Source organism: Chenopodium quinoa, unplaced genomic scaffold (assembly GCF_001683475.1).
Source record: "Chenopodium quinoa cultivar QQ74 unplaced genomic scaffold, ASM168347v1, whole genome shotgun sequence".
Classification (NCBI taxonomy): Eukaryota; Viridiplantae; Streptophyta; class Magnoliopsida; order Caryophyllales; family Amaranthaceae; genus Chenopodium; species Chenopodium quinoa.
In genome coordinates, this window is record NW_018742951.1 from 3,106,955 (window position 1) to 3,123,075 (window position 16,121).

The window sequence follows — 16,121 nt, forward strand, 5'->3', positions numbered from 1 at the left end:
AGGGAATATATGACCATATTTAACATTCACGCCAAAAGTTTATCCTAAATCTTATGATTATTTTAGATGCCCTGTTAAATTAGATTGGATAGATTTGTTTAGGATAAAAAAAAATATACATAAAATAATTTATAATTCTTTTGAATTTTTTTTTATCTTTTTTATTGACAATAGAATTTTATTTATAGCAACACACCACATATTATAATTAATATGAATATCCGCTTAACAATAGAATTTTACTTTTATACGAATAACCACGTAATTATATTATAATTATAAATATGGCCATGTATCATTATTTTTTTTAAGTCTACCATTGGTTTACCATCAAAGCTTTTGAATCAAATGTTATTCATATTCGGTTGTAGTATTTTTGTGTATATTTGTGGTTTTGTTAATTAAATTAAAGAAGTAAAAAACTACTAAAATTAAGACACAACAAAAACTGTACAATATAAGGGAATTTTAAAGTGAATTAGATCAATGTTAGCAAGGTCTCAGAACTTTACAGGTTTTTCATTTAAAAATCATTTCAATAATATATATATGTATATGTGTGTGTATATATATATATATATATATATATATATATATATATATATATATATATATATATATATATATATATATATATATACTAATCATATTATTATTTTTTTTCAGCTTATTTTAAGAAGAATGGAAGCAATAAACGGTAAAAGGTACTAGTAAATTTAATACTACAATTAGTTTCCGTTTGCCTTTTTACGTTAACTCAAATTTCTCAAGTATGTTCACAAAATTATGTTCTAACCATTCAGAAGCATAGAACATCACATGATCAAGTAAATTATAATTTGATCAAGAATTTAGAAATCAATAACGACAAACAAGACTGGATTTTGAAAGTAAGGATCACTAGATTGTGGGAATTATTAAACCCAAAGAAGAACAATCAATTTATAGAAATTGGGCTTAAGAACAAAGGAGGTTGATGGAGGGTATATCATATACTGAAAGATAAAGGCTGAAACCATCGGACCAAATTGACTAAACAAGAAAAATGAAAGTACTCTACTTTAATTTAATTTCATTTGATAATATTCTTTAACACAAAATAAAAATAAAATAAAAAAAAATTACTTTCATTATTTTACAAAGCCTCTATAGCCCATTTACCAGCCATATATTACAAATGATCCAATTAGGCCAATAATATAATCAGTTGATTTTACGTGTTAAAAAAATAATTGCTTTTAACTTTTTTTGACGCACTCTTCTTTTCACACAATTATAAAAAAAGAATAATAGGTAGTGTTCCTACTCTCTTTTTGTATCTAATATTTTAAAAATATATATAAATACTAATAATAATAATTATTATAATAATAATTATAAATTATAATAATTATACAAAACATGCCCTCAAGTAAGTACACTTTCTAAAATGGGTATTCGGGGCAACGCCCGGAACACGTACTAGTATAACTATAAACCAAAGCCGTCATGATGTAACTCCAGCACGAGAATCATAAAGAGCAATTTATTGAAATATTGAACAGAATATGCAGTCTCTATTTCATTCAAACTTGTCTTCGTGCTTAAATGTCCTGAACAACAAATTCGATTTAAATTTTTACTATACATATATTCAATGGAATCACACTATAACAGATATGAATAAAATAAAAGAACCCTTCCCGTAAGATTAATAATAATTACAACATTCACAATAAGCAATTGGTTGATTGAAATATACCAAATACAAGGATACACAAGGGGCTCAGTGAACAAAGCAAATTATCAGAATAAATCAAGATCCGCTTTTCACAAAAAGGAGAAAGACACCGAGCAGTTACACCAGAAATTATTTCTTTTCTGTAGTAACCCCAACAACGACATTACTAACCTGCCGAAGTTAAACAGCTGCAAGTTAGTTCTTGCTTCGAATGACCAGAAAAATTACAAATACAATCAGGAAAGGGAGGAATCATAGGACATTACCAATTTACCACTTCCGTCAAATGACATAGGGTTTTCCACAACCACGGTTTGACTTTGGGAACTTGGGACAGGCTGCATAACACACAAGAATATGGCATGTTTTATAAGAATAACATATACAAACAAGACCAGGTGTCTACAAATAATTACGTCAAAGTCCTATAGATAAAGGATACCACATGATAATTTTAGAAACAGAACCAAGTCATAACGTCACATATTAGGAAGAGTAATTTATCCTTTTGGATGGTGACTACAGACTAAGAAAGTCATAGAGACAACTCGTATTTAATCGTGATTCTAGCACTTACTGTGGAAGTTGATGATGAGGTAGCTACACCATTTTGTCTATGAACTGAACCTGATCCATTGGCAGTCTGGAGAACACATTAATAGTAAAACTTCAATAAAGACAAATTTTACCTAAAGCACCATAATAATTGAAGTACTAAGCTCCTGATACAACTAGATATTCAGGCAACTTAAATATCAATTGGTCCAAAATGTGATCCATGCTAAAGTGACTTTAAACAGGTTGACATGACCATATTTAGCTCTACCTTTGATTAGATTCAGCTAATTTTCAAGGAAAATCTACCTTATCATATATTAAGTTTATGATACATAGCACCTTTAATAACTATTTTTGTGAAAAACTTTTTTACCAAACAATGTTTTTTAAAACACCACCTCAATGCTAAAATGTGGTTAATAAGTCAATATAACTCCTGATGAGTCTCAAAATTTGCTTCATTTTTGGCAAGTGATTCACAGTTAATCTCCTCCCCCCTCACATGCTCTCTCTATCTCTCTCCTCATCACATTGGTCGATCTTTTTCTTGCTTCTGCACATGATCTTATCTTCCTCCTTCCTTCCCATATATATAGCCCTCCCATGGCTAACATCTAGGGCCAAATTCCATCACATACAAAGAAAAAAGTTTATTTTTTATCACATTTTTTTCAGTTTATGAAACTTCTCCGATTCAAACCCCCAACTTTATGGCTTTTCTGAAATGTAAGCAAAAGGATAGTAAGACCAATTCCGGTGATAAAATTACCTTCAAACAAACTAACATATTTACTCCGTTTCTTATTTTGTGCAACAAAATTCCTTGCACATTTCCCAAGACAAAACTTCTAAAGAGTCTAAATAAACATATGAGCAAATGATTAATCACCACCATACCACCAAATTTACATCAGCAACCACCTTATCACCACCAACACCCATCCACCCTAACCACCAGAAACCCACCCCGCAACCACCAGAAACTGCCGAAACCTACCAAAAACCCACCCCGCCTACCCGAAACCCACCCTCAGTCACGCCACCACCCCTAGTTAGCCTGCAACCACCATACCACCCACCCCATAAGGGGGCTGTAACCACCCTAGCCATGCACCTCTAAAATTACCCCTCACCACAAACCCACTTGAGGAGGGTAGAAGAGGCGGCAGCAACGACTTGGATTTCACGAGAGGAAGGGCGCACGGCAACACGATCTCACAAGAGAAGGGGCGACGGTGAGTCCAGTGACTCGATCTGACGAGAGGAGAGGCGACAGCTACTAGTGGTCACAAGAGGAGGGGCAGTGACAACTCGTGGTACAGTGCTGGTGGTGGTTATGAGGGAGGAGAGAGAAAATATGGTGGTGTTTGGGAGAAGAAAGAAAAAAGCATGGTGAGGGTGGTGGAGAGGGAGGAGAGAGAAAATATGGTGGTGAGGGTGGTTGAGAGGGCTGTATTCTTAAAGTGTATAAATTTTGTGGCGGCTGTAAGATTCAAGTTAGGACGAATGTCACGAATCTTATTCTTTTGAGAAATTTCAATGGTAGCGTATAGTTTTTTTAATTATTTCTGGCCATCTTTACAATAAAATAAAAATTACTATCACAATTGCCCCTAAATTTAAATTAAATCTTGCTTCATGACATTTGAAAGGGAACTATGTCAAATTCTTGTTGTAATTAATTAACTGATTTTATTGTGAACTAATGACAATGCCCTTCACACTGACTCTTAAAAAATATCTCCATGGACACATGCTTCTTCCAACAAAATTTTCATAGCTACTATGGAAAGAAGCTTAAAATGGGTCAAAATTACACCTTGACCACATAAGCAATCCACAATGACTAATGTGAAGAAATTAGCTTTCATAAAAACTAGCACAAGTTGTAAAATTTATAAGTTTAGGTTACAAAGTAGAAGAGATAAGGAAGTTGGATGGTTGGCTGTAATAATGGTTGTCTCATCTGGTAATAGAGAATGATGTCATTTCATGGTAGTTTGTAAGGGGATGAGAGGGATCAGCTAAAATTGAGAGAGAAAAAACAAGTGCTAGAAAAGAGAGAGAGACAGAGATGGCACTGAGTATTGGTGGTGGCTATAAGGCATCAGGGAAGTGGTGGTTGTAATGGTAAAAACAAGTAAAATAAGCTTAAGGGAGTCCATTATGGCTGCCAACGTTCAAACACGAGGGGAAGAAAGTGGAGGAATTGGGATAGAAATTGTTTTAGGATTTTGAGACACAATAGTGAAGTTTTAATTTTAACTTCTTAATTAGCATGAAATCACAAAATTTAACTAAGAATTTAGCAGTAATCCTTATTAATGCCATGGAGAAGAGTTTTCAACATAAATGGATGGTCCTTTGTGATAAAGTTTTTATTTGGTTGACCAAAGATAATTAGGGAAGAAAAAAAAAAACCAAAGCATTACTATTGAGAATTTGCCTTTTTCTTAAAAAAATTATACATATATATATATATATATATATATATATATATATATATATATATATATATATATATAGCAATAATTTCCATCTTTTGAATTTTAAGGTAATAAAATTAGTACATTTTGTTAGGTTGAAATTTCAATTTCTAGAGTCAGATACAATAAGCATTAGTTCAAAACAGGGAATTGGTGATGGTTAAAAGGAATATTGACCTAAAATTATGAATTAAAAAGCATGTCGAGTGCAAAATTTTGAATTTAAATAAAGGAAAAAAGAGGGAGGAAGAAAATATTAAAATAAATAAATAAGGGAGAAGATGAGAAGAAAATAGGTAGAAGGAAGAAATGAAGTTCCAATTCAAAGGGACGAAACGTGGAAGAAATGAGCATGTGAGTAATAGAAAAAGAGTTAGAATTGTTGAAGTGAATGACAGAAATATCAACTTTTTAGATAGATTCTGGACTCACTCAAAGTCACTATATTTATAACCTTAGTGTTTTATAAGATGACTGCTGACATTTATAAAATCTCCAGGATATTGCAGTAGTATATATTTTGATAACTGAGTTTTTTTAGTCCTTGAAAACCTTAGGTCAAAAGACAATCACTTTAAACTCTGACAATGCAACACTTGATGATAGCAATTTGCCTCAATTCAATTGTCAATCCTCATAGCATAAATCTGAAATTACCCTCTCAAGCATCAGAAAATCAAATTCAGGGTGGCATTTTTTTATATAACCGTTACTTAAGTTTTGGTTGCAAAGGAGCTTTTATAAACTTTCATGGCTATTATTAGCTTGGAAATATTGTCTCATTCTAGACAATTAACCATAAATTCCAGCTATGCCTTTCTCCATGTTCAGGATGCTAATTAACTTTATGGCATTTCTTTCAATTGGACTTAAATTCGGATCACTTATACAAAGAGCTATCCTTCTCCAACTGCACCTTATAAAAGAACATGTGATTCCAATTTTCAGCAGAATCAACCACAAGATATGTGGAAAAAACAGGAAAAGCAACACACAATAAAATAATATAGAATAAAATAAAATAAAAAATAAATAATTAGAAAAGGAGCCCTTAGCATAACAATGTAGAGACTTAATGAACTTACTCCAACATTTGTGATATAGTGACAAACAGCACATTTAACTGATGGAGCTCCATATGAATACATAAGTGCCATCTGGCAGCTTCCACATCGCACTGTGGCAAACTGGTTCGACACTATTCATGACCACATAAAAAGAACAGAGGAAATTAGCAAAGAAAATTTCACGTTCAGACAACAAAGTCAAATTATCAGATCCCAATATTCCATGAAGATTTGATTATCAAATTTATAAAAGAAATTGCACTTTAAGCCATTTTAAGGGGGTGCATCAAACATAAACTTCAAAAAAGTACAAAACAATATATACAAGTAAAACAAAACAACATTCAAATTTGAAGAACATCAAAATTTTGAGAAAGTTCAAACTGACAGACGAGCAAGACTGAAAAGAGTGTATATCATGACATGAAACTAATTTCTAAGACAGAAAACAGTAGAGTGAATAATCAAAGTCTCCTAATCAAACACCTCAAGTCGTGCTTGTTACAAATCCTCAGTATTCCATCTGACATACGTTTTGGAAGGTTCTTTCATAAGCTATTGGACACCAAGATAAAGTCATTTCATGAACTATATCCAAGATCTATTCCTAGAACACAAGAATAATAATGCTATCATGCCACATGTTGCCTTCTCCTCTTTAACATACATTCAACTCGAATATGCTCCTCACATAAAAGGGCGGCAATCAAGACTTGAACCCTTAACCTCCCAATTTAAAAGCAAAAAATTACCATCTGATCTATGCCATTTTATTATTTAGCTTACCACACCAAACTATAATAAGTTCTATCTAGAGGAGAACAAAATTAAACAGAAATTGTGTACAATACTACTATTTAATTTTCATTACTTCTATAATCTATTTTCAATTGTTATTAGCTTATATCATCAAAGTGATTAAATCATCTTACGATTCTTATCCCCGCCTATATTCATTTGAAAAGTTTCTTTTAATCTAATTTTACAAGCAACGACTCAATCCAGGCAATGCCTAGTAAGTATGTAAAAACATCCGGCAGCAGCACCATGCCATTAAAGTTATTTCACTATCTTTTTAAATGTTACCTATGTTACACAAACTCTTCAAATGTGGAAAGCAGAAAACACTTGCAAGTTTTCCACAATATTTCCAGGAACCGACCAGATATCCTCACCAATCAAGAAGTCTATTGCTTTTAGAAAAGAACTCTCCTAAGGTGTTCCTTTACGTTATCCTTAATTCCCTATTTTATTACTATTCATTGCATTATCAGGCCAGTAAAAGTATAGAACATATAAATTCTTTAGAAAATATATTTAACCATAGTACTCTCTCCGTTCTTTTATTATCTTCCTACTTACCATGGAAAATAAAAAGGAAAAAAGGGTAAGTGAATAGTGGGTCCCTTGTTTACTTTTTGGGTAGGAAAGAGAAAGTTGTGTAGATACAATGGTATTATTATATACTGTAATGTGGACCATGTGGTGGGCTAAGGAGAGATGAAGATGGAAATTTCTTTAACTATATTAGGAATAAAGCAAAAGTAGAAAAATAAAAAATAAAAAACTTAAAAATTTAAAAATAAAAATAAAATAAAAAAGAAAAGAGAGAGAGAGAGAGAGAGAACTGACTATATGGAAAGTTGTCTATATGGAAAGTAGGAAGATAAAAAAAAGAACAGAGGGAGAAACTAGTTTTGTATAAGTATATTTCAGGCACATATATTGGTGAACAATGACTGTTTTGAAAATAATTAAAACTAAAAAATATAATAACAGATGATTCTTTAAGGCTTCTCTCACAAAATTAGCACATTTAACTATTTGATTAAACAATATCTGACATGTACAAGTCAAATACAGATATGACAAGATAATTGGAGTGTATCTTATATATATATTTAGGATCATATGAGAAGAGCTCTTATGGTGAGAAGGGTGAGAAACAATCTCAGCCATCAATTCTTGATATTTGCAGTCGGGATTATAACTTGATTGTTAGTCACTTAAAGCTTTAAAGTCAAAACGGAAAGCTACTACACCATGATTATTATTTCGTTTTCTGGCCAAGCAAGCCTCTATCTCCCTCCCTAGTTTTCTCAGCTAAACTCTCAACATTTAATCCATTAACATAGCTTCTAATTTGTTCCAATTAATTGTATAAGATTTCGCCCCCACCTCTTTACAAGTATGATTTCTTTCTCCTCCAATAACCCTTTACTGGCAATTTCAGCGACGTTAACTTAACCCTCTTTCCCTTCACTATAATCACTCAACTTGCCATTGTCGATTGCCGAATCTCATTGGACAGAAAAAAGGCCTAGAAAATGATAGAGATTGTACTCATATATGAGGTTTGAAGGTGATTTGTTGACAAATTGACTGTATGAATCTGATTTATCAATAGTGAAGATGATGAAAATTTTTAAATTTGGAGTTTAATTTGGATTATTACAAATTCTTATGATAATTGCATATTGAATCTACTCATCTCTGTTGAGTCAAACAAAATTGATGGAAACAAATTTTGTCTCGATGTACTTGTTATATACCAGTACACTAGACTATTGTATCTGTAGTATACTAGTAATGTACCTTCAATATGCTAGTCATGTACCTGTAGTATACTAGTAATGTATCTATAATATTCTATTAATGTATCTGTAACTATATTATAAGTTTGAACAGAAACTTGTAACACTACTTTTTTTTTAAAGTAGTCACGAGTGCCAAAGGTGAGATATGGATTCAGGGGAAGGGTGAAAGAAAGCCATGTCTACTTTTGTTTGATCAAGTGAATTTGTTGATGTATTTGCAATAATTACTTGATGTATCCTTAATATTAACTTGATGTACCTATAACAGATACTTAATGTATCCACACTTCTCACCTTAAGTGCCCTTCTCACTGGATCCCAACCCTATACATATATATATATATATATATATATATATATATATATATATATATATATATATATATATGTATGTATGTATGTATGTATGCATGTGTACTACTTCCGTTTCTGAAAGTTCGACTCACTTACTATTCATATGGTCAAAATAAAATAACTTTGATCACATTTTATAAGCTATACACTATAAATAAATTAGCATGTGAGATCATATTAGATTCCCCTTATTATAAATAATCCAAATATCAACTTTTTACAAATTTCACTTATACACAACTGGAGTTATTCATGGTCAAAGATGTTCATTGGAGACCGCGCAATTGCAAAGTGAGTCGAACTTCCAGTATGTCCTTTTCTAACCCATTTTGCATCTATGATTTCATGAGTGTGGAACAGACAAACAGTTATTCTAGCATGTATGCTATGACAGGATGACTGAAGTGTATCTCAATATATATATATAGAATTCCAGTATGTCTTTTTCTAACCCATTTTGTACCCATGATTCCATAAATGTTGATGTCTGACAGAATGTTTTCAAATAAAAGGAACTTGTGTCAACTAGCATTAAAATGCCACAAGTAACAGGGGCAGGACATACTAAGATAAACAATTCAAACTTGTAAAGATAACTATCCACAAACCCCTTGCCCACTAATAAAGAGATATACTTCATACTGTTTAGAATGAAAATTGCAATACTCAAGTTACTGATTATGATTGACACAAGTTAAAATGGGTTTCCCTTCTGTAAATTCTAAATCTTCTACCTTCATGTTATTTTAGTGGGTCAAAAAACACAAGGTGAATCTCTGTCCAGGATAGGGTTCAAGCAGACAAGTGAGTGTGGGAAAGCAGTTTGGGCCAGATATGGGCAGCAACTAAACAGCCACGTGGGCTTGTGTCTTGACATAAGTTGCAAGGAGTTTAACATGGAAAGTACTTGATATTGGCAAATGTATTCCCAACAGTTACTCCTTGGTTTGGTAGTTAGTTTCCTGTGTACTCAAGGGTAATAAGTTGAATAAAACTTGTTATTTTCCAATAAAACAAGGTATAGGTATTCAGGAAAAACTATAGATAAAACCCCGAGTAACACAATCAACATGACAATATTACAGAATTACTTGCATCTCAAACTATGGATGCTTAGAAGCTCAAACAGCTAGAATATTAGCCTACAATTATGAGATATCTTTCGTTTACATAAGTGAACAATTGACAGGTTTTATCCACCACTTCTCATACATGCAACATAGAATTTAGTACCTGGAGAGGAATTTGTTAGATTCACAGTGTGACAGCACAAGCATCTCACACTTGTCGCCCCCCGTGAGTACATGAGTAAGGTATGACAACACCCACATATGATCTGATCCATTTCCAATCCTATGGAAAAAAAAATCCATTAGAGCATATATGTAGACAAACGATCACAATTAAGGATCACGACAAATTGAATGCTATGAACAGATATAGGTAAATTAGAATATCTGAGTAAAACTTTATTATATACCGGATATAGGTAAATTAGAATATATTCTAAAGTTTATATACCGGATATTGGTAAATTAGGATGTAGGTAGATGTTCTAAAGTTTTACTCATATATTCTAATTTACCTATATCCGGTATATGCTTAATAATTTAGATAGCTATGAACACAAGCATCTCACAGTTATTCATATATGCTTAATGTGTTCTGTCAATCAGGGGCGGAGCCAGCCTGGGAAAGGGGAGACAGCTGTCCCCCCACTTTAAAAAAAATAAAATAAAAATAATCAGCTTAATAAAATATATGTAATAAATATTATTGCATGCGTAATAATACATTCAACAACTTAAATGGTGCAGTGGTAAAGCCCCACAAGTGAGATTTGCTCAACCCGGGATCAATACCTATATCTGGCCTTTACATTTTCTTATTTTACCTTATTTTTTAGTTAAAGCATATTACGTTTTTTATTTTCTTTAATTTTTTTGTTTACTTTTTTTATTTTAACTTTTTTTTTTAGTTAAAGCATTTTGGTTTCTTTAATTTTTTGTACTATAAATGTCTAAGACAATTTGCCTTCCATTATTTTTAACAATAAATTATGGTTGTAATAAGGAATAATGATAAGTGCATTTAATTATCTATATTATCTTATGTTAGAATTCGTCAAAATTCCAACCCATAAGTAAATATTTATAGACCCGTCACTATTCAAATACTAATAATGTACCATCGGAGGAGGAATAATTAGTATATGATGTTAGATTTCTTTATCAAGTATTTTGAATTTTGTAAAACTTTAATTATTTAACTAATTATTTGTTCAAGTATTGATTTTTTTTCCCAATATTTTTGTCAAACTATACAACGTTTATTTGTCCCCCCAATGGAAATTTGTGGCTCCGCCACTGCTGTCAATTGCAAGTATTAGGATGCACCAAGGGCCTTCCCTCTAACCCCTATTTTCGTTGTCACAAAGATAACTGTATAATGTTGCAGTCCAAGATTTTGCTCAAGAGCAACCGAAATTAAGGAGTCAAGCATAAAAAATTTCCAAAAATAATAACAATGGCAAAGCCTTTAGCCCAAAAGGATAAGGTGAACCAAGAAGTTCTCTCTCATATTCATCCACAAAGAACCTTTTCCTCTTCTTCCAATTAGGGACATATGCTCATCATCCCAACTCTCCACTTTCCTTATCAATGCATCTTATGCTCAAATCAACGTACTTAGTTCTCGCTTACCTTTTTCTTCAATATCCACAACTCTACCCTACCTACACTCCCATTTCAATCCCCTCGAGGCTTTCGCACACAATTTTTGTATAAACACATTTTCTACACCCATCATCTTAATATGATCTTTCCTAGATACCTAACATTGCAACGAACATAAAAATGTCGATTTAAAAGCCATGACACAACGGTCCAGCAATATCACCGTTGATGCTCTCCACTTAAGCAATCCTATAGTATTACTATTGGTGCTCTCGATTTCAGTCAACCAAATTAAATCCTATAAGTTACATTCCTCAACAAAATTCACTAAAGGGAAATACCTTACCATCTAATGTCCACATGTCACTATGTCCTCATCACACACCATGTCCTTGGTTTTATTCCAACTTATCCTATACCCTCGAGACACTAAAACTGTTGTTTCCATTGCTCTAACTTGTTAATCCATTTACTATTATTGAAAAGAGGAAAGTATATATTGCGGTTCTATGAATCACGATATGCAAATCTTCCATCACTCCTCATATTCATATCAATAAATCAATCAATCAAAGCCTTAATCCCATAAATGGGGTCGGCTACATGAACCAAATTTTATTATTCCGTGCGAACATCCACAAAAAACTTCCTCCTCCATCCCTTACGATCCAATACTTCATCCGCATGCAAATCCATATACTTCATATCCTTCATAACTCCTTCCAACCAAGTCATTTTCGGTTTCCCTCTCCCTCGTTTAACCCCTCCATGGTCCCACTCTTCGAACCGGTGCACCCTTGGGTCTCCGTCTTACATGCCCAAACCATTCATATATATCCTTAACAATGTCAACATATTATTATGATATACTTCTTTTTCATTCCAATATATATTTATATGAACTGGTGCACTCCTCACATTCATATAAATATCTCAATATATATTTTTAACAATGTCAACAATTTTTATGATATACGTCTTTTTCATTCCAAACCATGTCTCTCACTATCATCTTGGAATTGGTTGATTTTGAAAAACCTGCTAAGTTATACGTTTCATTGAAAACCATAAGCATTGCAAAATTGGTTGATTTTGAAAAACCTGCTAAGTTATACGTTTTTTTAATTTTCATTGTAGAATTACAACTTCTAGCTCCTTCTCTTCGCTTTCAGTGCTCACTAAATGTAATTGTACACAGTACTGACTTGATCACCAAAGTTATGTCACTTTCTTATCCAGAATTTACCTTTGCAATAATATATCCTACTAAGTGAGTAATATGTTCGAGAGAGAGAGAGAGAGAGAGAGAGAGAGAGAGAGAGAGAGAGAGAGAGAGATTTAGGCATCAACTCTGACAGATGAAAGATAGGAGTGGTGATTAAAATGATTAATAAATGATAGAAGGAGAGGACTACAGTTTCTTCACCATTCCCCACCCCCTGCCTGACCCAAAACCCTGAATGATTAGAACTAGTCCTAGATCATTCCCACATTAGAATTCATGCTCTTACTATAATCATCCAAATTCTTAACATATAATTATGTCACGCTAATCGAACCAATTGCACTCTTATCAGTAAATTAGTTTTACTTAATCATACACTTTGAATTCACTATAATCTTCAGAATTCCAAACATATCATTATGTTGCTACTTGAGCCAATTGTACCTTTATCGGTAAATTAGTTTAATTCAAGTAAATTAAACTTCGAATCCTCACACAGTTTTCTTGCCTACCTCTCAACCCCGCCTATCCCCAAACACCGAAAAATAATGCAGAAAATTCACATTCTGGAATTAACTACGATAAAGAATAAATAAATCATACACATATTTAAAGTACCTGTAGCGGCCGTCGATTGGACCGGGGTAACTATATTACAAACGGCACAACGAACATTGGTTGCACCTCTCGGGTATAAAAGAACAGTTCTACAACCATTGCATACAACTTGGCTCTGCATATTAACTGTTGCATTCAATCATCACAAAATTGTTATCATAAATACTACAAATTCAAGAGGGTTTTACCGTGTTCAATTCAAATGAAACCCCAAATCTGAATTTTTAATTTTTTTTTTTAAAGCATGGCTAACTAAATTATATAAGCAAAATTGAATAAAATCAATCAAATTTAGAAAGAAGATTAGACAAGAATTGATTTACCTAAAAAACGGGTGAGTCTTGGAATTCGAATTTGTGGAAAAAGATTGAATAAACCCGAAATCCTTTCCTCTCAAAATCCTCAAATTGGAGGATGGAGTAAAGGAGGAGGAAGGAAGAAGGACGCCCTTTTTGATTTTTCAGATGAGAAAAGACCGAATCCAGTAAATTACTTTGACAATCGTGAATGATAAAATATTACGGAGCTACTACGGAGAACACCGTGTAAGGGAGATGAAATCCAATCACCGAGAAATTTTTACTCTCAGTGGTTATACGGCGGTGATAAGTAATTAATCCGTATTTTTTTTTTTATATCTTTGGTTGTTGATAACTTTTTAAATTTTTTTGTATAAAGATGTTTTTTATAAATATAAAAAAAAATGTAAATAATCTTTTTTTTTATGGTTATTTTTTTTATGCTACATAATATTTACTATGTTATTGAAAATATATTAAAATGATGGTTAGACAAAATATATTTAATGTTGTATTATCTATTGAGCTTATACGTTTAGAGTGGAAGTTAAAGACACATATCTATATTTATTAAATATTGTTGTACATTAGGAATATCCAAAATTAGTACGGAGTATACAACAATATTGATACAAAATTCAAGTTTCAGATTTTTAGTTTCATACCTACTTTGTCCTAATTTCAAGCAAGTAAAATGAAAGGGCAAAAAATTAAAAAAAAATAAATAAATAAAAAATGATGACATCATATTGAAGTTTGGAGGGAAATTTTTTTAATAAGACCTTGACACATAAGACACTTTAAGGAATTGATGACATCAGCACGTTTTGTTTTAGTAATAGTTAATAGATAATAAAATATTGAGTTAACTACACAATTAGGCCCTAACTTCTTACTTTTTTCAACGTTTGAGTACTCTATTTTTTTTTTCACCGTTTGGGTACACAAACCCAAAATCCGGCCAAATTAAATAAATACATTAGCAAAAGATAGTTCTTGGGTTAAAAAGATAGGGCCTTGGGTTAACCTAACTGATTTTCTTTTTTTTTGGAATTACAGCTAAGCACGTATAACAATACAATTGAAATGTGAGGAATTAACTTTCCCTTCCCCTTCCCCTTTTCATTTGTTTTTTTTTCTTCTTTTGAAGTGTGTTATTGAAGCTTTAACAGAGAAATTTTCGTGGATTGTAGCTAGATTGGGGAAAAAGACAACGATTTTGTTCCAACAACTAAGGTATATACGATTCTACAATATTGTTTTTGTTTTTTTCTTCATTAAATCGGGTTTTTTGTTTTTTTGTATGAAATAGTGGATTTCACGAGTTAGGTTTTGGTTTTTTGGGGATGAAAAACACTTTGTCATGCTATTTGCCTTAAAATTATCTTGATTTTGTGTTTTTTCTAAATGTTTTTTTTTTGTTGTCTGATCTTTGTTTGATCTAAATGTGGCTTGTGTTAGTCGAATTAATGCTAGGGTTTGATCAAAATTAAGGGGTTGTTACCCAAAACAAAGGATGATCTGAATTTTTTTATCTTAATTGTCGCAAAATTCCTTGAATTATGTGTTAATTTGACTCCTCTAACACTAGGTTATGGTCAATAGATGTTTGTTTAGGGAAAATATATATGGTTGTAAAATATGAAAAGGAATTAACTGGAGCGGTGGAGCCATTGCAGAACTCCCACTCCCCTGTTCTAGGCTTGAAGATGGATATAATTTAATGTAGTTGATTTTTTGTTTGAAAAAAATTAATTTTTTTTTAATAACAAAGAAAATAAATAAATAAATAAAGAAATTTTTAATTAGCTTAAGTTAACGGTGAGTTGGGGGTTAGTTGGCCGGAAAATTGGTTATATTACTCAAAGAGTGAAAAAAAAAGTGAATATCCAAAGAATGAAAAAAGTAAGAACTTAGGGCCTAATTATGTAGTTAACTCATAAAATATTGTACATTTTTAACTTGACGTTAGGGTGGGGATTTCTTACTTTCCGGTCTTCTCCCTCACTTTCAAAGTGTCTAGACCAAAAAAATTGTGAGGGCTAAAATTCGATCAGAGTCTTTTGTCTAACAAAAAGGCTTGTATTTCGGTGAAATCTAGGACAGGGTGGATTTTAGGTCATACCCGCCCCCGCCCCTACCCCCGCCCCACTTTGTAACCACCTCATACCCGCAACCATACATTTAGAAAAATAGAAATAAATACTTTTATAATATAATACTTCGTACTTCATAATAGACTTTAGTACAATAAAGAAATAAAATTGTGTAATACATCTAGGTTGCACCGATACGGACACGGACACGGACACGGGTACGATACGGACACGGAAAAACGGCAATCCTAAAATAGGGGACACAGGTACGACAAATAACAAGACAAATAATATATAAAAAAAAGAGATTTTGACAACCTATTCAACAAAACACTAAATAATTAACCTTAAAACAAGTCATTTACCGTAGCTAAATAATATTCTCCTAATTCACATACAATAATGTGCTATGAAACGTGTTTTGAA

General features: G+C 32.3%; 1 protein-coding gene across 2 annotated transcripts; it reads right to left on the reverse strand.

Moving 5' to 3' along the window:
• Nucleotides 1-1,507: 1,507 nt before the first annotated feature.
• Nucleotides 1,508-13,872, reverse strand: LOC110728520 (protein LSD1-like). Of its 2 annotated transcripts, XM_021908160.1 has the most exons (7): nucleotides 13,624-13,864; nucleotides 13,301-13,426; nucleotides 10,016-10,135; nucleotides 5,850-5,962; nucleotides 2,298-2,363; nucleotides 1,987-2,058; nucleotides 1,508-1,891 (listed from the first exon to the last, which is right to left on the reverse strand). In XM_021908160.1, exons 2-7 carry the CDS (start codon nucleotides 13,419-13,421, stop codon nucleotides 1,850-1,852), a joined length of 534 nt encoding a protein of 177 aa, XP_021763852.1. In that variant the 5' UTR covers nucleotides 13,422-13,426; nucleotides 13,624-13,864; the 3' UTR covers nucleotides 1,508-1,849. The 2 variants fall into 2 exon arrangements, with proteins under 2 accessions (XP_021763852.1, XP_021763854.1); XM_021908162.1 differs by lacking the exon at nucleotides 2,298-2,363 and having other exon boundaries at nucleotides 13,624-13,872.
• Nucleotides 13,873-16,121: the final 2,249 nt, after the last annotated feature.